At 37.2% G+C, this 24,019-nt stretch overlaps 1 protein-coding gene across 2 annotated transcripts; it reads left to right on the plus strand.

Moving 5' to 3' along the window:
* Nucleotides 1–16,258: 16,258 nt before the first annotated feature.
* Nucleotides 16,259–22,413, plus strand: LOC147488398 (putative pectate lyase 4). 2 transcript variants are annotated; one of them, XR_015202582.1, is made up of 6 exons: nt 16,335–16,667; nt 16,751–17,102; nt 17,185–17,395; nt 17,476–17,544; nt 19,848–20,284; nt 21,574–22,413. XR_015202582.1 is itself a non-coding variant. In XM_086573350.1 (5 exons), exons 1-5 carry the CDS (start codon nt 16,418–16,420, stop codon nt 20,082–20,084), a joined length of 1,119 nt encoding a protein of 372 aa, XP_086429476.1. In that variant the 5' UTR covers nt 16,259–16,417; the 3' UTR covers nt 20,085–20,362. The 2 variants fall into 2 exon arrangements, 1 of the variants encoding a protein (XP_086429476.1); XM_086573350.1 differs by lacking the exon at nt 21,574–22,413 and having other exon boundaries at nt 16,259–16,667; nt 19,848–20,362.
* Nucleotides 22,414–24,019: the final 1,606 nt, after the last annotated feature.

Raw genomic sequence — 24,019 nt, forward strand, 5'->3', positions numbered from 1 at the left:
TTTGTTCAGATAGAGATGCTAACGACGATGCCACTTGTGGATGAGTCCGTCTCACCGAAGTCCGAGAGGCATGAGCGCCGCCGCCGCCGCAGGCCAGATGGCTCAAGCCATTCGACACCACAGAGCCAGCCTCCATCTCAGTGGACCATCTTCTTCACACGCCTAGGTGTGCACCATCACCAGGTGGTCCTTTAATTACATTGTTTTTATTGTTTTCTTAGTGGAATTTTATTTCAGTAGTTAGATTTGAGTATTAAGTTGTTTGTTTTAGATTGCTTGGATTTCATATTATTTTAATATAATTTATTTTGATTATCTTTCGATAGTTGTCTTGGAGTAAAAGTTGAAAATTAGGCCGATACCGCATATCTATGATTTTTTTTTTTTTTTGTAGCGGTAGCATGATATGTAGGAGAGTTTAGAAGTTACTATTCTAAACCAAGTTTAAAAGATACCGTGGTTGTTAGGAAATCAAAGACATGGTTAGTTCCGCTTTTGGGGTTTGGCAGCTTCCTATTTCCTGAAATTGCCTTTAAAACAATTTGGCAACTTGCCGATTCGCTTTGGAAACCCGTAACCTATTTAAACTTCCATCATACTACACTCACAACCCACACTACACCCCACAATCATCTTTCACTTTTCACTCCAGCCCTTTTTTAGTTTTTTTTCTTGTTTTTTTCTTAGAAACTCACTTTCAAGACCTCCACGAAGCTACACAGCTTCAAGCAGAGCGACTCGCCTCTACTTTATCAGAATCGAAAATTCACTAGAGCTCACCGCTTCAAGTAGAAGCCGCGAATTCCACGCCAAACACCGGAAATCAAAAATCACCGAAGCGCTACAAAGCTTCAAAGAGAGCCCGCCGCTTAAAACATCAGAATTTCAAAACAAATAGCTGACTCGCTTTATAATGAAGCGCCACCCTTTTAGTAAACACAGAATTTTAGATTTTCCGAGGTTCTTCCATGTTTTCGCAGCTATTCTACAAAGTAGTGTTGAGATGACACCACCTATAGTCATTCCCCGAACAGTCTTTTGAAGACTTGATGGGAACCTATACCTATGGAGCATCGTTCCGCCGAGCCGATCTTGCAAGTTAGGATGGCGCATCTTCCGTGAGTGATGCCGATTCTTTTTCACCTAAGCTAACTGAATTCTTCTATAATAATATTACTTTTTTTGTACCCAAGAAGGAGAACAAAAATTTTCCCTTACTATTGATGGTACGACTATGGAATTCAATAAGCACTTGATAGCTTTGGTTTCGGATTGCCATTACCCGACCCTCTATGCACACGCGGGGATATATGACGATAACTCATACCTATATGAATATGCCTATTTCCATGAGTATTATGGGGAGGGTATTTCAGATCATGGACCAAGACCAATATAACATCGCCTCGAAAGTAGCCTATCACCGAATGTAGGCATTAACCATGTTGTTCATCATGATGAACATTCTAGGGGAACGGCAGTTTACTTCGCCAATAATACCGCCGGGTGACGCTTTTCTTTGCTTTAGCCGAGGGACGCCGAGGTATGACATTCCCCGAAGTTTTAGTTGCTACTCTCGGGTTGCGCCCCATACCTTGAGGCATAAGTACCTTCTTATGCCTGCCTTGGTTTGCCGCCTTTACGCTTTGCCTACCCGTGATTCTCACATACGCATACGATTGAAAAGGGTCGAAATCATGAGACCCACCAATCATGTGGTAAGATCATTCCGAGCCATGACTTGGTCGGATGGCAGGTGCAACCACATTTGGTTGCTCCTTACACCCCATCGCACCAAATAACACTAGAGAGGTTAGCATTAGTTGATGATACACGACGTAAGCGCGGGCAAGTTGTTATGGCATGGCAGATGCGAAAGAACCTCATATAGAAGAGGAGGATGACGAGTAAATGCCAAAAGTGCAGGTAAGTTTTAGTTAAGTTAGTGTCCGCTATGTCCCAAGCAATTCCATTCCGTTAACCCCATAATGGGTGGAACTCTTATAGAGTTCATACGCTTTATTTCATATATTATACGCTTGTATGTTTTAACCTTGTTTTGCGATGTTCCCCGAATTTCACGCTGCTTCAATGGTATTTTTCCTACCCTCTTTTATTTAAATGCTTTGAGGACAAAGCATGCTTTTTGTTTGGGGGCATAGAAACACGGCAATTAAGACATCCGTTAGGATATAGATATGTATAATGTGCACTTGTTTTCTAGTTAAAATTTCAAAAATTCAAAAATATAAATAAAAAGTATGCTAGACACTTAGGAATATTGGTATTGTTTTCTTTCTCCATGCTCTTAACAATCTAGAAGTCTCAATGTAGTCAAGCTGCATCGTAATAATTGTTAGAAACTTAGGTTAATATGTAGGTAATAATCTTTGCATCTATCTATAAATTTATTACATGAGTATCTATGATTGTTAGCAAGAAGTTTCAAATCTAGGCTAGAGTACTTTATTCTACAAATCCTCGTGAGAATATAGCCTAAAGCCTTATATGAGCTAAACATTTGAGAAATGACACAAGGGAGAAGTAAAATCCGGATAGAGAAATCACACGCCCACTTGCTTGATCACTAAACCATATCCTAAGCGAGAATTTAGGCCGCTCTTTTGATCGATATAGCCGTAAATTCAAACCTATGAATTACTTTCCGCTAGTCGCCACTCGAGCCCTTTCTTTAGCCTTCCATAAACCACAATTCCTTTACCCCTGCTAAAAAAACAAAAAAAAAAAAAAAAAAAAGAGAATAAATCAACCTACCCAATTTAGAATAAGTCCGAAAATAGAATGAGTGAAGAAAAGAAGAAGAGAAAACCTGTAAAAAAAAAAAAATTTGTTAGTTGCTTCCAGAAAATAAAAAGAAAAGAAGTTTCCATCCAAAGAAAAAAAAAAAAAAAAAGAAATAAAATAAAAAAAAAAAATCCAAAAAAATAGAATAAAAAAATAGGAGTCAAAAGCCAAGGAAAAAAAAAAAAAAAAAAAAAAAAAAAAAATACGGCTAAGGATGGAAACAAAGTGTAGAAGCAAAAAGAAAATAACAAGGTTTTCTAGTTACATAATATGAAGACTCTATTATCTCAGACTTGTTCTCTAGAATATCCATTTCCTTCCTTCTTAAACCATCTCCTAATCCCCTCGCAAACACCTAATAAAGACCTCTAGCTCAATTAGGAATAAAGTTAGTGTGATAGTAAGTGGCAGATGTGTTTGATCGACCCCCTTTCTTTGTTGTCATTGAGATTGTAAGGTAAAGTGTGCCCACCGCACAATCGGAGTAGCTTAAACTTGAGTGGAAAAATCGAGAGGTTTTTGTCTTGACATTTATGTGAGGACCTACTTAAGGACGCTTATTCCGAAGTTCTCGAAACAAACCCGCTAAACATTTCATAGTATTACTCATTGTTATATGTTTATTGTAGATGATTGATTATTATGCATATATTAACTTAGGTTTTTACCGTTATTCTTATGTAATTGCTATAGAGATGTATAGATAGTTGAGCATGAAGGGGAAAACAATAGTTTTATTTCTTAGTCGCCAGAAGATAGATGAAGTTTGTGAGAGTACCTTCATCGAAAACTCTCACGAGGTTATAACTCGGCCCACTAGGGAATTCCTAGTGGTTTAAGGCCTTGTTGCATATGGTCAATGCAATCGCACTCAAATAAAACGAGAGATTAGGTAGAACTCCATTTTGGTCACTTATTCTAATCTCTCATATTTGCTTGAGGACAAGCAAAATGTCGTTTGGGGTGGTTTGATAAGAGCCCAAAACTGTAGTTTTAACCCCTTAATAATCATACTGTTAGACCAATTATGTGAATAATAAGTAAGAGTTAATACTGATTACGTGTTTTATGCATTTCGTGCTTCAAAGTCCATTATGCTGCAGAAATGTGCCACTTTAGCGAGATAAAGGAGCAAAAGTCAGCAGAACTTCCGGAATGCCATATCTTTGGACTCAGACCTCGGATTGAGGCCTACCTTATGTCAAAACGACCGCTCGGAAAGAGCTTTGCAATGGTCCAAGCCTTGACCCAATCAGAGGAGCAGAAGTGGACGAAAAGTCTGTGGAAGCCAACTGCAGCTGAAGAGGCCTTTTGGATCGAAGACTGGGTTTGGGCCCGATTCTCCGCCCAACCCATGGCTCCAAGCCCATGCACGAAATTTTGATCTGATGTATAAAACAAAAGCTTAGCTCTTTGTTAATGGTAGCTAGTTAGACCTAAATTAAGATATAGAATTATAGATCTAGTTTTATTAATTAAATTAAGTTTTAGTTCCATTTAAATTCTTGTTTTAGATTAAATCTCCTCAATCATTGTTCTTGATTGATTAGATAAATAAAGTAGTATTTTTATCAAGTTCGAATTTGTCATTTCCATTTTAGATCTAAATTCAATTCTTGTCATTGTTTTATTCCAAAACCATTAAATTAGATTCATTATTGCTAAATTAAGTAGTTCTCAATTTCTCACATTATGTTTAGTTTAGATTCAATGGTAAATGTTAGATTGATGACTCAAGGCTAAACCTCCATTAGAGGGGTTGATGAAGCCTTGATGAAAAACTTAGTTGTTTAGTATAGAAACGCCAGAGAATCTATTCCACTATAGAAGGTCGGTTTCGCCATGAGAATGGGTGGGCTTACTTTCACATGCTAGTTAGTACTTGGTAGAAATGCCATGAACACTAGGATTAGACTCGAATTCTTGCCGCGGAAAACGTAAGAATCGAGATACCACAATCTATGCTAGGTCATTAAGTTAGATTCGAGGTGGATTCAATTCCCCTCTAATTCTTTATCTAGAGTCAACAATAGTATTTCCATAGCATTTGTAGTTCATTTCTAGTAATCATCTTAATTAAGTATCGTAGTATAATATTTCGTAAAGCTCTCATTGACTTAAGAGCTTACTAGTTAGACTTAGAAAACAATCCATGCTAGGGAACTAGGAGTGGAACGAACTTCAGACTCCATTTAGTGCAATTCGTGATCGGTAGTAAGCTTTGATAATCGAGTATAAAAGAGAAGTTTAGTTTACTTTACGCCAGGATTCATCGCTCATTTCAGAGGTAAACTATTCATTTTATTGTTATCAATCCTTTTGTTTCTTCTCATTAGCTTCATAAGTTTTAAATCCACCTAGTAAACAAATACTTCGTAAGACAAAAGCGTTTGACACCTTCATTTCGGACTTGAAACAAATCCCTACACACACCATGAATGAAGTTTTGTGCTAAAACCACATCCTCATTGGTTACATTCTGTCCTTCTACAACTTATCCATATCCACCATATTCTCCACAACCATTCACTTTTCCACACTTATTTACTAGAACACCCACTCGCTCAAAAAAATGAAAAAGAAGGTGCATGCTAGGTTACGTAATAGGGTTATCCGACTTCGCTTTCAATTCACTAGGTTAAGGCCATAGGAAATCTTGGTGCTTGATTGTGTTTGGATATGTTTTCTGTGATATTTATTTATGGAATGATCCACAACTATTTCGGCTGTTGATATATGATAAACCGCATGTTCATGCATATGTTTAGATAAAGTCTCGAAAGTATCCGACTATAAACGACTCAACTTTTGTGTTTGGAGCATTTCCTTTCATTTCCATATATTGGTGAGTGCACCATTAAGGTAACCGGCCCTCCCTTAGAGCGTGTGGTCGTAAGTACCGGATCCTAAGTCCACGATTAACATAATTCACGTTTTCCACTCTTGCATGTTTTTTCTCGGATTTTTGAATCATGTTTCTCTATGGGGTGAATTATGTCTTTCTTGCTCATTATTTTTCCTTATAAAAGACAAAAATATTAAATAATAAACATAGTAATCTAGGAAGTCTCGGGAATCTGACTTTAAAAGACCCACTGTTAAAAAACAAATTTTCGAAACTTTGTTGTAAAAAATTTGTTTGGGGGTGGGGTGTTCGTGTTTCCGTCCTAAAATGTTTTATGTCCCGCTTAGAATTGCTTAGGCCGTTTAATTGTATTCCGATTCGGATTGACATAATCTATGAATTTAGAGTTCAGTCGTTCGCATAACGTATGTCATGCACGCACTACGAGGCGTTTTCCACTATCTTATATGTCATCCATGGTTGGAATAGAGTGTTTTATGGATCATTGGATTGGAAATTCTCTCCTGATTATTTTCATATCTCATTCGCAAAAATCGGACCAGTAACAAAGCGGCAATTTTGATTTGAAGTTTCGCGAAAAATAAAAAAATTCACAAATTTCGAATTGGGCTTGGGCCCAACCAGCATACCACCTGGCAAGACTCGCCCTTACCCTCACCATCAGTTCATCATTTTTTTTCCACAAACCGCCATTAACAAAGCTTCAAACCCGACCAAAAAATGAAATTAATTAAAAACAAAACCTAATTAACACACGCCCACAATCCAAGACCCAACCCAAATCTACTCCAACCACGCCGCCCCACAACCTCCACCAATTTACATCAACAAAAACCACCGGAAAATCAAAATAAAAAAAAAATAATAATAATAATAATTGGTGCTGCCGTGCCACCACACCACCACCACCATCGTTCTTTTTAGTGAGGTGTCCCTCATTGCTTCCCCCTACCTTCTACAAACCTCAAACCGTATTCAAACTTCCAATGGCTCAACAATGCCGAATTTTACCAGAACAAGCTTTTATTGGCGACCACTTCACGCCGTTTTACGGTGACGAAATGATCAGTAGAGACTGGAATAGCTTGTGGTACTCGACTGAAGCCTATTACCACAAAGACTTAGTCTGACGGTTCTACAATACGAGAGAGTTGGAGGGGACTAGGATTTTTGTTATGGTAGCGAAGAGGAGGAAGGAAGTGACTACTGGGTTGTTGGCTGAGATTCTAGGCATTCCGCCTAGAACCCATCTGGATGTCACGTTGCAAGAGTCCCAATATAATGGGGTAGAGCCATTGATGAACGGGATAGCTACCAAAGGGAACTACAATGCGAGATCGCGATTATGTTCGCCAGCATCCCTAAGAACCAACCAACCGGGCGCAGGATTGGATTGGTCGAACGCCCCGGGAAGGAGAAGGTCGGCGACATCGGCCCCGAATCGCCTCCACATTTTATGGATACTCCAGAGCGTAAGTACGAAGTTCAGATCTTGGAGTTTTTGCTTAGCATGATAAGGGGAGTAGGAAGTCTATTGCACCTCTCCCCGTGGTTGATAACCAAAAATCATGTCAAGTTGAGAGCAGCTCAAAGGCCCGATAGGTCTTACATCACCCCTACACCGAAATCCCGTCGCGATCTATAAGGAGTGTATCCAACGAGTTTGGAGGTTGCCTCGAGGATAGGGTAGAGGACGAGGAGGATGGTGGAAACGAAATGCCGAGGAGGATGGGGGAAATCGAAATGCCTCGGAGGATGAGGAGGACTTGACTTGTTTTGATGTGGATGCCCCGGAGAGGTGTTGGTCGATGCGTAACGCATGGCGTAATTCATCGTGGCATCGCGCTCGCTCAACACTATCTGCAAAGACCTCCGGACTCGACAGGCAACTATCTATCATAACTTCGAGATCCGGTACCCGCAGAGAGGATGAGAGGTGGGAACAGATGAGGGCCGAGCTAGAAGCTCCCGCCCGGACCGACATGCTTGCTTGCGATTCCCACCTCACGGGATTCTCCTTCCGAGGACACACCATCGAGGCACGAGCGCCATCGCCGGAAGATCTAATGGTGCTGCCCATCGAGAGCGGGGAGCCATCTCCGACCGTGTGCCCTCCGCTACCAAAGACAGAGTGGTTAGGGATAGTATCGCTTTGATATTTCTATTTCTATTTGTAGTTTCATTATTGCCATTTATTTTAATGTAAGTTTTATTTCCGTAATTTGAATTTTGTAGTGAAATGTACTTGAATGAAAATTTTAATATAATGCGGTTATTTTCATTATGCGGGTTGTTTACTATTGATCCCACCTTCCCAAATTGTTTGGGGTGGTTTTATCTATTCCAAAGATTATTTTTATATGACCCTCGCCTTAGAATTTATTATGAGTCAAGGTGAAAATATGGCCGCTTAGGCATATCTATGAATAAGTATCATTGTAGGATGAAATCTCGATTAAATAGGTAGATTCTATCATAAATTCAACTTAAAAGATACTAGGTTTGTTTTAGAATCAAGAAAATGAGTTGTTTCCATTTTCGGTTTTGGAAATTTTGGTATTTCCTAAACCGCCAGAAAAACCTTTTTGGCAACTTCCCCGATCCGCTTTAGCAACTTAAAACCTATATAAACTTCATACATTCTACACTCACAACTCACACTACACCTAACCTCCATCACTCACCTTTCACTCCCACGATTCCCACGCTTTACGCCTCATTTTCCGAAGTTTCAAAGAACTCCGAAATGCTTCAAGGCTCGCAATTTTTTTAAGATTTTTTGTCGAGCGCTTTCATACTTCAAGCCGAAAGCACGACCAGCGCTTTTAAACACTGGATTTCCAAATCTTCAGAGCGCACTTTCGCTTCTAAAGAGAGACTCGACCGCTTTAACTTCCGTGGACCAGAAAATTCCAGCTTTTCATGCGAGTAGTTTCCGGATCATTCGCAGCTATTCCAGAGCGTAATTTTGAGATGACATCTCCAACGCTGATACCGAACAGTCTTTCGATTTGTTCCAAAGCACTACTTATGGTGCTTGGTTTCGAGGCGATCACATACGCTATCGGGGGGAGCCTTTATGGTAAGACTCGATGCACTTTATTCTCCAACACTAGCATCTTATTTTTACGATAACTGCATTTTCTTTGAAAGACCAGATGGAGAACAAGTGTTCTCCATCAACATTGATAATGAACCAATGGAAATTACCAGGTTCTTGCTAGCATTTGTTCTTGGACTTGCTATGCCCGCTGAAATACAAGACCCATGGTGCTATTGGGTAGATAATATGTATGTCTACACTTATGAGTTTTTGCATGAGTCCTATGGGGCAGGCATTTTCCATATCGAGGACCAAGGGGAATATAACGTCGCCTTTGGTAGCCTGTCCATGAACATAGGAACTGTTATGTTTTGGATCATGCTAAACATTTTAGGGGAATGGCGTTTTTCTTCTGTGAATAATGCCACTTGCAGCGTCTTCCTTGCTTTAGCCACGGGACGTATGTGTTATGACCTTCCCCGAACCTTGATGTCTAGTTTAGCTCGATCCCATAGCATGAGGCATAAGTTCCTTCTTATGCCTGTTCAAGTTTCCCGTATTATGCTATGTTTCTTTCATGTTTTTTGTACACGTTTCACGGATTGGATTACGGTCGACAATCGCACGACCCACCAATAGTATTATTCGATCTTTCCGCGTAATGATTTGGGAAGGGTGGAGGATACAACCTCATCAGGTTGCACCCTACACCCCGGCCGCACCAAGTAGCACTTAATAGGTTAGCAATAATAGATGATAAATGGCGGAAGCCCGGCAAATTATCATGGCATGGCGGAGATCTAAAAGGAACCTCACTTCTTTATGGAAGAAGAGGATGAGGAAGATGATGAGTAATCGCGGGGAGATAAGGTAAGTTTTCATTCTAGTTAGTGTCCGCTATGTCCCAAGCAATTTCATTCTTGTTAACCCCATAATGGGTAGAACTCGTGATAGAGTTGCGTCGGCTTTTATTTCCTATTTTAGTATGTTCTAACTTTATTTTGTAGATGTTCCTCGATTTCACACGCTTTGAATGGCATTTTTCCTACCCTCTTTATTTACAATACTTTGAGGACAAAGCATGCTTCTTGTTTGGGGGAGGGGGGCATAGAAACACGGTAATTAAGGCATCCGTTAGGATATAGATATGTATAATATGCATTTGTTTTCTAGTTAAAATTTCAAAAATTCAAAAATATAAATAAATAAGTTATGCTATACACTTAGGAATAGTGGTATTGTTTTCTTTCTCTATGCTCTTAACAATCTAGAAGTCTCAATGTAGCTTTTGCATCAAAATAATTGTTAGAAACTTAGGTTAATATGTAGATAATAATCTTTGCATCTATCTATAAATATATTACATGAGTATCTATGATTGTTAGCAGTAAGTTTCTGAAATCTAGGCTAGAGTACTTATTCTACAAATCCTATGAGAATATAGCCTAAAGCCTTATATGAGCGAAACATTTGAGAAATGACACAAGGAAGAAGTAAAATCCGGATAGAGAAATCACACGTCCACTTGCTTGATCACTATGCCATATCATAAGCAAGAATTTAGGCCCTCTTTGGATCGATATAGCCAAAATTCAAACCTATGAATTATTTTCCGCTAGTCGCCCCTCTGAGCCTTTCTTTAGCCTTCCATAAACCACAATTCCTTTACCCTGTTACAAAACAAAGCAAACTAAAAAATTCAACCTACCCAATTTAAATAAGTCTGAGAATAGAATGAGGAAGAAAAAAAAAGAGAAAAACCTGTGTAAACAAAAGTTAGTTAATTGCTTCAGAAAATAAAGAAAAGAAGTTTCCATCCAAAGAAAATAAAAAAAAAAAATAAAAATAAAATAAAAACTCCAAAAATAGAATAAAAGGGAGTCAAAAGCCAAAGAAAAGAAAAAAAAAAAAAAAAATATATATATATATATATATATATATATATATATATATATATATATATATATGGCTAAGGATGGAAACAAAGTATAGAAGCAAAAGAAAATAACAAGGTTTTCTAAGTTACATAATATGAAGACTCTATTATCTCGGACTTGTCCTTTGAATATCCATTTCCTTCCTTCTTAAACCATCTCCTAACCCCCACAACACCTAATAAAGACCTCTAGCTCAATTAGGAATAGGTTAGTGTGATAGTAAGTGGCGATGTGTTTGATCGACTCCGCCTTCCTTGTTGTCATTGAGATTTAAGGGTAAAGTGTGCCCACCGCATTAATCGGAGTAGCTTTAACTCGAGTGGAAAAATCGTGAGTGTTGTATCTTGACTATTATTGTGAGAACCTACTTAAGGACGCTTATCCCGAAGTTTGAAAACTAACCTCGCTAGACATTTCATAGTATTACTCATTGTATATATGTTTATGGTAGATGACTGATTATTATGTATATATTAGCTTAGGTTTTCGACTTGATTACTCTATATGCATTGCTAGTGAGAGGTATAGTTAATTTAGAGCATGAATACGGAAACAATAGTTTTATTTCTTAGTCGTTGTAGTATAGATGAAGTTTGTGAGTACCTTCACTGAAAACTCTCACGAGGCTATAACTCATCCACTAGGGAATTCCTAGTGGTTTAAGCGCCTTGTTGATATGGTCAATGCAATCGCACTCAAATAAACGAGTAGATAGAACTCCATTTTGGGTCACTTATTCTAATTTCTCATCTTTGCTTGAGGACAAGCAAAATGCTGTTTGGGGGTGGTTTGATAAGAGCCCAAAACTGTAGTTTTAACCCCTCAGAATAGTCATACTATTAGACCAATTATGTGAGTAATAATTAAGAGTTAACACCGATTACACGTGTTTTTATGCATTTCAGGCTTCAAAGTCCATTATGTGCAGAAATGTGCCACTTTAGCGAGATAAAGGAGCAAAGGTCGGTTACTATGGACTTCCGTGATTAAAGGCCAAGTTTCAAGAAGACAAAGCCTTTCTAAAGCTCGGTCAAAAGCTGAAAAGTCGACGCGTAAAAAACAAAGACACAAGTCAGCAGAACTTCCAAAGGCCGTATCTTTAGACTCAGACCTCAGAATGGGGCCTACCTTATGTCAAAACGACCGGCTTGGAAAGAGCTTTCCAATGGTCCAAGCTTTGACCCAATCAGAGGAGCAGAAGTGGACGAAAAGTCTGTTGAAGCCAACTGCAGCTGAAGAGGCCTTTTTGGACTGAAAGAATTGGTTTTTGGGCCTGATTCTCTGGCCCAAAACATGGCTCCAAGCCCATGCACGATTTTTGGATCTGAATGTATAAAAACCAAAGCTTCACTCTTGGTTAATGGTAGATAGGGTAGATAGTTAAGGTAGCTAGTTAGACCTAAAACTATATAGAATTCTAGATCTAGTTTTCAGTAGAGTAATTAAGTTTAAGTTCCATTTTCAATTCTTGTTTTAGATTAAGTCTTTGAATCATTGTTCTTGATTGATTAGATAAATAAGAATAGTTATTTTTGTCAATTTCGATTCTTGTCAGTTACATTTGTGTTAGATCTGATTTCATTTATTACTTGTTATTCAATTCTTAGTTATTAATTATATTTTAATTATTGTTTAAATTAGATTAGTAAATTTCAATTCTTTATATTATGGTTAGTTTTAATTTAATCGAAATGATTAAGTAATGATTCTCGCTAAACCTCCATTAGAGGGGTTGAGAAGCCTTGATGAAAGCTTGATTCCGATTATCGTAGAGTCGTCGTCGAAATTCCTTTCCACTCTAGAAACGATGAGTTCACCATGAGAATGGGTTTAATCGCTCACATGCTAGTTATGAATTGGTAGGAATGCCATGTGTAATTAGGGATTAGGAGTAACCATATTGTTACTCGCTGGCCGATTCATTCAGATTACGACGATTAAATGGATTAGTAGGATTAAGTCGAAGTTAAGGTGGAATCAATCCCCTCTAACTCCTTATCATAGAATCAACGTAGCATTCCCATAGTTGTTTTGATAATCGACTAGTTGCATCTTGTGGTAGTTGCATCGTAGTCTAGTTGCCACTTCGTAAATCTCTCATTAGACTTTAGAGTTAAGAGTACTTATAATGAAAGAGAACATTAACATCTTGGAAGGACTAGGAGTGGAACGAATCACTCTACTCCACTATATCTCATAGGATTGAGAGTAGAAACTTTGATAAACATATAGGCACATAAGATAGTTTTAATTTACTTACGTTTGAGTTTCATCGCTCATTTCATTGTGGGTAAACTATCCAATTTTATGTTTTATCATTTATCATATATGTTAAGGCAAAAAAACATATTTTGATACATGAACAAACAAGTTAGGGCATTTAGCTATGAATTAATGTTTAAAAACCTAAACAAACACAATAAAATATATATATATATATATATATATATATATATATATATATATATATATATATATATATATATATATATTTATGACTTTAATGAATGAAGAAAATAAATTTGGGAAGATTGGAACAAAAAAAAAAAATCACCAAAATTGGGGAAGAACGTTCTTTGAGAAGCAAATAAGCCCCAATTGCACATAATCTTCCAAGTGAACAAGAATATGAGCTTTAAATATGTTAACAGCGATAGGGTTAGAAAGTTTTGTAGAAGTAGTCAATAGTGCGAAGAGATTGTAAGAAAAAAGGGTTTCCACTTTTCATGTTTAATATATATGGGGGTTTTGTATGGCGGACATAAGCAAAACAAATTGGGGTTTTTGGAGGGAAGAGAGGGCGGGTTTCTCAATTTTAACCAAAATATTTTTAGTGGGGACAGCGGGATTGGGAGAATATACAATAACTCACATTAAAAATGAAAGTGATTTTTGGTGGGAAATATCGATGTGTTTGTCCTGATATTTAGGACGTTTCCATACCAAAATATTTTGTTTTTTTTATTTACTTGACTACTCACTAGCGTGACACCTAATATTGTGTTCCTTTGTCAAATGCAATAACTCAAACTCTTTCATAGCCTTTCAGGAAAAACGTTATCCTAGAACTGCTATCGTAGGGCATTATTATTGTAGTGAGTAAATGAAACAATCGTCAACAAACATGAGGTGTGTGATAGGTGTAGCATGCTTAGAAATTTTAATACCATGAATTTTATTTGTAGATTGTAGATTAGCGATGTATCTAGAGAAATATTCAGTACATATTATAAAAGGAAAAGGTGAAGTAGGATCACCTTGACGGAGTCCCCTGATGGAAATGAATTTTCCAAAGAGATGGAGCCCCATTGAGATTAATAGAAAAGGAGGCAGTACTATACTTAAGCAAATTCTAATCCAATTAATGAATTTGTTTACAAAAACCCAATTGTTGAAGCATTTTAAAAATGAAAGACCATTCCAATTGATCAAAAGCTTTATGCACATCAAGCTTAATAGCCATGCATCCTTGTATACCTTTTTTAGTTTTTAGTTTTAAAAGAATTTCTTGAAGATTGAAGAATAGTATTGTCAGTAATTTGTCTTCGTTTTATAAAAGCATATTGGAAATGAGAGATGATTTTTTCATGAAGTAATGTTAGTCTATTAACAATAATTTTGGAGATTATTCTATATACAATATTACATGGACTTATTGGTCTAAATTTTTTTATTTGGTTATGACAAATTTTTTTGGGAATGAGAGATATATATTAGTGTTATTAAAATCTTTCATCGTAAAGAAATCATTTATGGTATTGAATAAATATATTTTTTTTAATTCCCAATTATCTTGATAAAAGAGTGGAGTGAACCCATATGACCAGGTGCCTTACATGGATCCATACCAAATAATGCATCATGTATATCATCTAAAGTAATATGCCTAGTAAGTAAAATATTATCATCAGGAGATATAATCTCTACTAGTAGTATCTCCAATAACTAACCTGGACTCTTAAATTTATCCGGGTATTTTTCTTACGCATAATACCCTTAGATGAATAATTAACTCAAAACACCCAAATAATTATTAGAAGGACTACTTAGCCTTTTTTGCTTTTGTGAATTTCTCATACCCATAGTGTCCTTAAATTAAAGTATTACTTAGGGTACTTTAAACAAGAGTAATTGGTCATTTCATGTGTTAGTGAATAAAAATACAAACTCCACACATCATTTGAATTGTACACCACTATAAATACCAACTTTAATTAGCCATTAATACCGACTTTAATTAGCCATTAGGAAATCTCTTCCTTTTTCGAACCCCCAGTTTTGCATCATTTCTTCTCAATCTTCTCCTTTTCGAATTGTGCTTCTCTCTGTTTCCCTTCTCTCTCATTGCTCTTCAAATTGGGTTTTCTCGCTTCGTCAACCCCAAAAAACAAGGGTTTCACTCGCCTATCTCTCTCAATCGGGAGGGTTTGGTATCTTTATTGACGGGGGTTTCCTAATTATAGAAAGGGGAGGTTTTAATGGAAGATCCATTTTCCCGTTAATCTCTTTTTTTGGCAGTCAGATCATTTTCCAAACCTCAACTAAAGATTGATTTAAATCTCAGAAGATTTCATTGAAATTGAAGGTACATTCTATCGATCATTCTCCATGTTTGTTAATTTTCTTTTGTTTGTTGTTGTGTTAGTTCAAAATTCTATTTTCCATTAGTTGTGGTGATTTGTTTGCTTAAAAAAATATGTTTTTTAATTTCTCATGGGTTTGATTTGTGGTGATATTTTATCCATTAATCTAGTTCGTAATTGTGACAATAGTTTCCCTATATGGGAAATGAGACTGCAATGATTTTTTCTCCTCTATGCGTTGTACATCATAAAGAAAGAGAGCAAAAAATTGATTGAATTGTTTATATGTTCTTTGGTTTTTTGTTTTTGATTTTACAGATAATATGTATGCCTAAACTATCTTTTGATCCTCTCCAGAAAAATATTTCACATCGTACTTTTTTAAATTTAGCACTATATTTTGGAATGAATTTGCATTCTTGATAAAATTTACTTAATTGAAGCAAGATGGGGAGTACAATGCTTTTTCACTTTGAAATTATGTCGATTGCTTTAGTATATATACATACATATAATTAATAAAAGGAAGGTTATTAGGCATGTTAGGATTAGTAGTCAAGTGAGTGGAACGAACGATCTAGGCTGGGGGGAGGGGGGGTGGCCCAAAATTATATTTGGTAGGTTTCTATCTGTCCTCATTCTCTTTTCTCATCTTCTTCACAACTTCACTCTCTCTCTCTCCCCCAGCGAGCCTCTTCCCCGCCACTACTCTCCCGTTCACGCACACCTCTCTTCACTTGCTCCCTCTCCATGACTCTCCTTAGCCTATAACCCTCCTCAACCAAATCCAACTCTCTCTCTCTCTTCCCCAATTCTCCCTCTCTCTTTTTTCTCCACCCTCCGTTCACGCCTTCACTGCATCGTAGTTATTCTAGTAGTAAAGAGAGTAGAAAAAAAAACCAACAATATGATTGCCAATATGATGTACTGATGTTGTCTTTTAATCAAAAATCCACAGGCAGATGCAACGGCTGTGAATTCGGCTTTAAGTACTTTTTGGGCCCATAGAAGTCAAAACCCTAGCCCAATCCAAATCAATAGTTTGACAAATGCTATCTGTGGTCAAAAAGAGGATTGGGCTTGTCGTACTAGCATACTCGCATGTGCATCTGTGTCGGCAGTTAATTTTCAGTTTTGTTTTGATTTAAGAATAGAAACCGTTTGGCATTTAATTTCATCAAAAATGGGAAGCGTACACGGACGTTACACGACAAGCGGTCAACGTGACAACACTCGAACACAACCCAACTCTCATTCTCGCCCTCATAAAAACCAAAACCATCCGCCAACTCAATCCACTAACACGATGACTTCGTTACCTTATGCACATGTAGATTCTAGCTTGAGAGCTCTAGCTGCTCAAGCTGAAGGGTTTGGCCGGTTAGCTATCGGTGGTCTTCATGGTCCTCTTTATCATGTCACCACTCTTGCAGGTCCTCGCTTTCAATTCACTGTTTTGATCTCAATTTTGGTTTAATTTATTTAATATTATATTGATTTTTTTTTTATTGTGTAGATGATGGGCCTGGGTCGCTTCGTCAAGGGTGCCGCCAGAAAGAACCACTGTGGATTGTCTTTGAAGTTTCTGGCACCATCCATCTTTCTTCTTACTTGACTGTCTCATCCTTTAAGACGATTGATGGCCGTGGCCAGCGGATAAAATTTACTGGGAAGGGTCTAAGGCTGAAGGAATGTGAACACGTTATAATATGCAATTTGGAGTTTGAGGGTGGTAGAGGGCCTGATGTTGATGGTATTCAAATTAAACCCAACTCAAGGCACATATGGATTGACAGATGCAGCTTGCGTGATTATGAAGATGGATTAATTGATATTACTCGAGAAAGCACAGATATTACTATTTCTAGGTAAGGGAGGTTATCAGCTGTTTGCCATTAGTTAAGATTTTGACATAGTTTGATAGTCAAATTATTTTGCTTGCGGCTTCAGATGTCACTTCTCAGGACATGACAAGACGATGCTTATAGGAGCAGACCCCAATCACGTTGGTGACAGATGCATCAGGGTGACCATTCACCATTGCTTTTTTGATGGTACACGGCAGCGACACCCTCGTGTAAGATATGGGAAGGTTCATTTATACAACAATTACACCAGGGATTGGGGCATATATGCTGTTTGTATCAGCGTAGATGCTCAGGTATGACGATTGTTAATTTACAATGATGCTTCTTCTCCTTGATGGAAGGTTTTGATGAATCCTTTGTATCTGTTATGCAGATATATTCGCAGTGTAATATCTATGAAGCTGGAAAGAAGAAAGGGACTTTTAAATATCTTCCAGAGAAGGTTAGTAGCTATCTTATTTAAACCTCCACATACTTAACCTTTTACCCAAGTCACATTGACACGGATACGGGGTGTCTGACACGGGACCTATATGAAGTAGGACACGGGGACACAACTAATTGGAAAAGAAAATTATTACAATTCTTTAGATACACCTCTATTCTTGGGCACAATACCTTCCGATGTGGCTCCTTACAAGTAAATAATTATGAAAGTGGCATATCATGGAGTTCTAAACTATGTTAATAGATTATTTCTAAGTCTTTTAGGGTATAGAAGAAACCCTAGGTTGAAATGGTATTGACATCATGTCTGTGTGTCCGACATGGATTTTTTTTAGAATATGAAGTGTCCATGTTACTTGGCCTTTTACTGATCCTTCAGTATGGACCTGTATTTGAATTGGTAATACTTCAGTCGTTACTCTGTTAGTGAAACAATTTTATGTTTTATGATCTTTCAGATTTTATTTTAGCGTGATTAATGTAGTTGTAGCTACATTTTCTGTATGTTTGGTCATGTGAATTTTCTTTTCTGGTCATATTTCTTTCGGCATGTTTTTTACTTCGAAAACTTAGGCCTTAAGGTTGTGTCTAGTTGAGACTTTCATGGGCAACAAGTTTGGGGATAACCTCTGCAACTAATTCACATTGACACGGATACGCGTGTCGGTGTCCAACACGGATACGGGGTGTCTGACATGGGACCTATATGAAGTAGGACATGGGGACACAGCTAATTAGAAAAGAAAATTATTACAATTCTTTAGATACACCTCTATTCTTGGGCACAATGCCTTCCGATGCAACTCCTTACAAGTAAATAATTATGAAAGTGGCATATCATGGAGTTCTAAACTATGTTAATAAATTATTTCTAAGTCTTTTAGGGTATAGAAGAAACCCTAGGTTGAAATGGTATTGACAACGTGTCCGTGTGTCTTTTTTTGAGAATATGAAGTGTCCATGTTACTTAGCTCTGCATGTAGTTTGTAGGCCATAAGGCACTATCTAAAACTTGTTGTGCACCCAATCTCATGCCAGTGCATTTAAATTGGCATATAAACAAAGCATAGCAACTTAGACATTATTGTATCCATACGGTATGTCAATGTCATTGGACGTACTAAATAAGTCATACCTTGTGCTCGAAGGCCTTGAAAGGCAGATTTTCATTTGCCTCAACTATAAATAGGAAATCCAAAAGAAATAAATGATGTTTTGTCAATTATTTCTTGAATCCCAGTTTGGTCCTTGTGCCTTGTCCTTCAAAAAGTTTTGTTTCCTCTCTTCCAAACCACTTTTGTGAATGGAACCTCTATGTTTGTCCAGCATTAAAGGTCTTATCTGCCTACAGAAAATTTCAGTTAAAATGTGTTAACGGAAGTGTTACTTGTGTACACCACACAAAGTGACTTGTACAATCTGACAAAAAGCTTGAGTAAAGAAAACCATCCACGTATCGATATACGTCTCAATGTGTACCAGTGTTAAGTTCTTAATATGTGATCCATGTCTTGTGTCGGATACACAGACACACGCTGACGATGACAATTTAATGTTAGATTTTTCCTGTAACTAATAAACTACAAGAATAAGAAAAGGGAGAAAAAACAAGTAAGAAACCAGGTGAGACGAGAAATATCTCATTCTTTTGTCTACTGAGGTTCGGAAACCGAGAGAAGAAGAAAGCCAAAGGAGAGAAATATCAGTCTCTCCCTATAAATCATGGGATACGGGTGGACTCCAGTAATGTTTGAAACATAAAGATAGTTATTATATTGGTCTTCAAAACAAAATAATAGGAGTTGGCAATGACAAACTGGTCTGCAATGGTTTAATCAGAGTTGGGATCAGCTAGTTTGAACACATGTTAACACAGCAGTGTCTGGGTGGTTTCAACATGCCACGTCAGACACTTCGTACCATGTTGGATACCAACATACTCACAAAAATGTCAATGTCGAGCATAATATAAACTTTAACTGTCCATCGATACAATGTACATGGGTCGTTTGGATGAGGCAGGTCTCGAAGGACCACGACCGGCCAGGTTAAAACTGTGATTATTAGGGGGGAAGGGGGGTAAATAGAAGATATATTTGACATCTAGAATCAGCTAAAACACCACTGTAAGACACTGAACACTTCACTTTTTATTTGGAGTACGTTCTTATTCTGAAATCTGAATATATGAAGGGATGCGCATGTTGCTTCTCTCCTGCTACTTTGAAATATACAATGTTCTCTTGGTATTTAACCTACAGTTTCATTGAAGTAGTTAATATTTTGTTGCATGACCAGGCAGCAGACAAAGAAGAGGTTTCATCTGGTTGGGTCATATCTGAAGGGGATTTATACTTGAATGGAGCTCAAGCTTGTTTGCCTAAGGAAGCTATAAAGGATTGCACATTCCATCCAAGTGAATTCTATCCAACATGGACAACTGAAGCTCCTTCGGAGTCTCTGAAAGAAGTTCTTCGGCATTGTACAGGATGGCAGTCTATTCCTAGGCCAGCAGAGAAGACCGTCATTGCCTGACAAACTTCATAAGTATCTCTACACATACATCGTTATTTTCTTTTTAATTCCCTATAATAGATATTATCTTAAGCACTAAGATACTGTTTCAGTATATGAACATCGGCAATATGGAAAGTTAACTAAGGAGTCCTTTATAACGGGCATTAGGACTTGGGATGTGTGTGGTCCTCCAGTGTAAAGTTGGTGTGTCATGTCATGTAAGTGAGTTTCTCTCTCGCATTGTATCCTCTTTACATCCTAATCAATAAATTTTACTTACCAAAAAAAAAAAAAAACCATCGGCAATATGGAGAGTGACTAACTCATATTGTACTTAAGGAAATTTGTAATAAATAAAGAATAAAAGAAATAATATTCTAGACTTCGTGATACTATTGTCAAATAATCTTGCAAAGGTCAGTTCAATGGAGTATGGTACAAGGTTTTGTTCTGCTAATACAATGTAGAACTAGTGTTCCTGAGTTTCAAAAGTTATTTTTAATGACAGCATCGAGGCGCCAGCCTGAAGAATCTGCTTATTAAATTATCATCAAGGTCGATTATCAAAAAATCTATTTAGACTCCCTTAATAAACTTCCTAGGACTCTATATCTTAGGTAGCATCCAAATTATATTTCTCTTTCCAAAAATCAAAAAACAAAAATAGAAACAAATAAAGAATTAATAACTTACCCAATCAAATAACTCAAACCCAAAATAGTAACAAAAAAATAACAAAAAAATTAATTATATTTCCACAAAACAAGAAAAAAAAAAAAAAAAAAAGGCCCAAAAAAAAGTTGGGGCGCCTTAAAAAATTCACCTTCCTCATTCTCAATCCTCTCTCTTTTTTTCTTCTCACAAAATTCACTTTTCATCACTTTACTTTAATTTATATTAATTTAAAATGGTTATTTATCTATTAACTTGAACAAATAGTTCATATGTATGGTGTATATAAATGTCAAAAAGGTATGATGATTTGTTTCGAACTTGGGCGCCCAATTCAATTTTTTTTGGGTGTTGAGGTTTATTCTTTCTTTATTTGTTTGATTTTGTTTGTGGAAATATAGGTATTTTTTTTTTAATTTGTTACTATTTTTTGTATTAGCTATTAAATTAGGTAAGTTATTTATAATTAATGTGTTTATATGTTTGTTTTTTTGAATTTTGGAAAGAGATAATAGGATTTGATGTCCCACGTAGGAAATAGAGTCCCAAGGGAGTTATAGATAGAGTCTGAGTAGAACTACTCCCAGTCGTATGTTACCCAGACCACCCTGTATGTTACCCAGACCAACCTGCATAATTTTCCGTCCAAGACCCATGTATCTAGGATTAGTTTTGTTTTCTTTGATTAATCCATGCCATGCGGGTTTAGATCTTCTGCTTCTCGCTGCTTCGTAGGCTCGTTTCTTTTTCCAGAAATATAATATTTTAGATTTTACCTTCCAATAGCAGTGTTGCATACTAAATTAACAAGCAGTTCTGTGTTGCACTGTTGCAGACTGAAAAACAATGATTACATACAGATCACATGAAAAAGAATCACCAAATGCACCAAGAAGTTTCTCCATACTTTTCCTCGGGAATTTTCAAAATCTTCTATAGATACTGAATGTTCATAACCACTCAAATCCCTTTTTCCCCAAACCTCCCAGAGCTTCACCAGTAGCCTTCCATAGTACTCGTCTCAATCAGACTCTTTACCAGGTTCAGATTTTTCACTACATTCAAATTCTTCACCATATTCAGATTCTTCATCAGTAAACGTATTGTGCTCTGTAACAAACTTTAAACTGCTTTCTTTCCGAAACAATAAGAAGCAATGGTTTTTATCTCCGCTTGGTATCCATGAACCATTTATATCTGATCAAGGAATTGTTTTGCCCATTGAGGCGGAATCCAATCACAATCGCCATACCGTAGTAGTAGTAGACTAGTAGAACTGGAGGCAAAGTAGGCAAGTAAGGCCCCAGATTGGTGACGACGGATGCCATTAAATGGGTTGGCGATGTCCGACATCAGATACAATAAGGAGTGCTGAATATTCCTCAGATAGGGAAATCTGTATTGGGTTGAGCGGCTGCTGCAGATGAAGATGTAGATGAAAAGATGAAGGGAAAAGAAACCTGTTATGTATGTGCGTATATGGTAGTAGTTGCTAAAAAAAAAGGACGTAGATCATTTTGTAATTCTTAGTCACGTTCTATTGGTTTCCTACATTTTAGGCATTAGTAGTGTAAGAAGGAATTAGTGGTTAGCTGTTGAAGTAGTGTTGCTAGGCTTTATGTAATGATTTGTAATCAACATTCAAGATAGGATTTGAAAATTGTTATTTGAAGCAGACTAGCTTGTTTCTGTAGTGGTCAAAGGATTCTCAATAAGCCTTACTTTTATGTGTTTTGGATACAATCACTTCATGATTGTATCAAGTGGTATCGGGGCGGTTCGGTTCGGTCGTTGGAGCTTGGGAATGGAACAGAAGATTATAAAGTTGGAGATTGCAATAAACTCTCTTGCTTGCTAGATGTCAACAACAAACTATGGCAAAGCTTAATGAGTTATGTGTTCGTGTCGAAGAATGGTGTGCACAATTCTATAATCTCTATGGTTTTCCATCCATAGAGATTCTATCTCCGTTAGAGCATTGTGTTGAAACTATTGAGAAGTCGATTCCAGCACTGTCACAACCTATTGGTACGACAGAAGCGAAAATTTCCATGAACGATTCATCATCAAATATTGTTAATTACAGGGCGCAACAACTTGATGACACTTTGAATGAAAGGGATTTGCGCAAGCAAAAGCTTGAAGTCAATGTAATTATGCCGATAGTTCTCACGTATGCCAAGCAAATGCTAACATGAAAAAGATCCCTTCCAAGTTCCAACCATGTTGACACTTTTGCTGGCAATAAAACTACGGTGCTACCTCTTCATGCTTTCAAAGTCCGCTATGGAGAATTGCATGGTGGACGGAAAAATTCAATGTTGGAGTTCATGATTCTTATTGTGTGGAGTGCTTCCCAAGAAATAATCGAGTATGGGAATGACAAATATGGTGCACCCATTCGAGCTTTGTGTCGCTTGTGGGATCGAGGAAGAAAGATTAGTACTTTCAACCTTGAGGACAAGGTTGTTTTCAAGGGGAAGGGAGTTGTTATGTATGTGGGTACATGATAGTAGTTGCTAAAAAAAAATGATGTAGTTCATTTTGTAGTTGTTAGTCACGTTCAATTGGTTTCTTACATTTTAGGCATTAGTAGTGTAAGTGGGAATTAGTGGTTAGTTATTGAAGTAGTGTTGCTAGGCTTTATATAATGATTTGTAATCAACATTCAAGGTAGGAAATGAAAATTGTTATTTGAAGCAGACTTGTTTCTGTAGAGGTCAAAGGTTCTTCAATACGTCTTAGTTTTATGTGTTTTCGATACAATCACTTTAAGATTGTATCAAAACCAATGATATATGACGATGGAGAGTAATGACGTTAGTTATTGGTCTTCTTACTATTGATGAAGATTTGAGCAGAGGCTAATGAAGAGAGACGAAGGCGAGAGTTTTCATGATTCCGACTGTCATAGTTGCTATAGCACGTAGCCAAGTTTACGAAGTAAGATTCTAGGGATACTAAGGAGAGGAGAACGTACATAATGGTTTGGGTACGTAATTGATGCTGGAAGACTATATTGCAAGGATACCAAAAGACTGTCACTCTTAGCAGATCCAAAGAAACTTCTATTGTAGACTTTCATTTCTTCTCCTTTCCTTCTCTCCTCTTTGCAACTTTGTTCATGTTTCAACTTTCAACGTCTATTCTTTTTGAAAAGGCTCGAAATGTCTATTTTGTTGGACTCGAGATCTCTACAACCGGGTACAGAGATCATCTCTGTAACCGTGTTATCTCGCCGTTGATCCAAATCCAAGATGTATGTGTGCGCCTTGATACCT

This window comes from Coptis chinensis, chromosome 7 (genome assembly GCF_015680905.1).
Source record: "Coptis chinensis isolate HL-2020 chromosome 7, ASM1568090v1, whole genome shotgun sequence".
NCBI lineage: Eukaryota > Viridiplantae > Streptophyta > Magnoliopsida > Ranunculales > Ranunculaceae > Coptis > Coptis chinensis.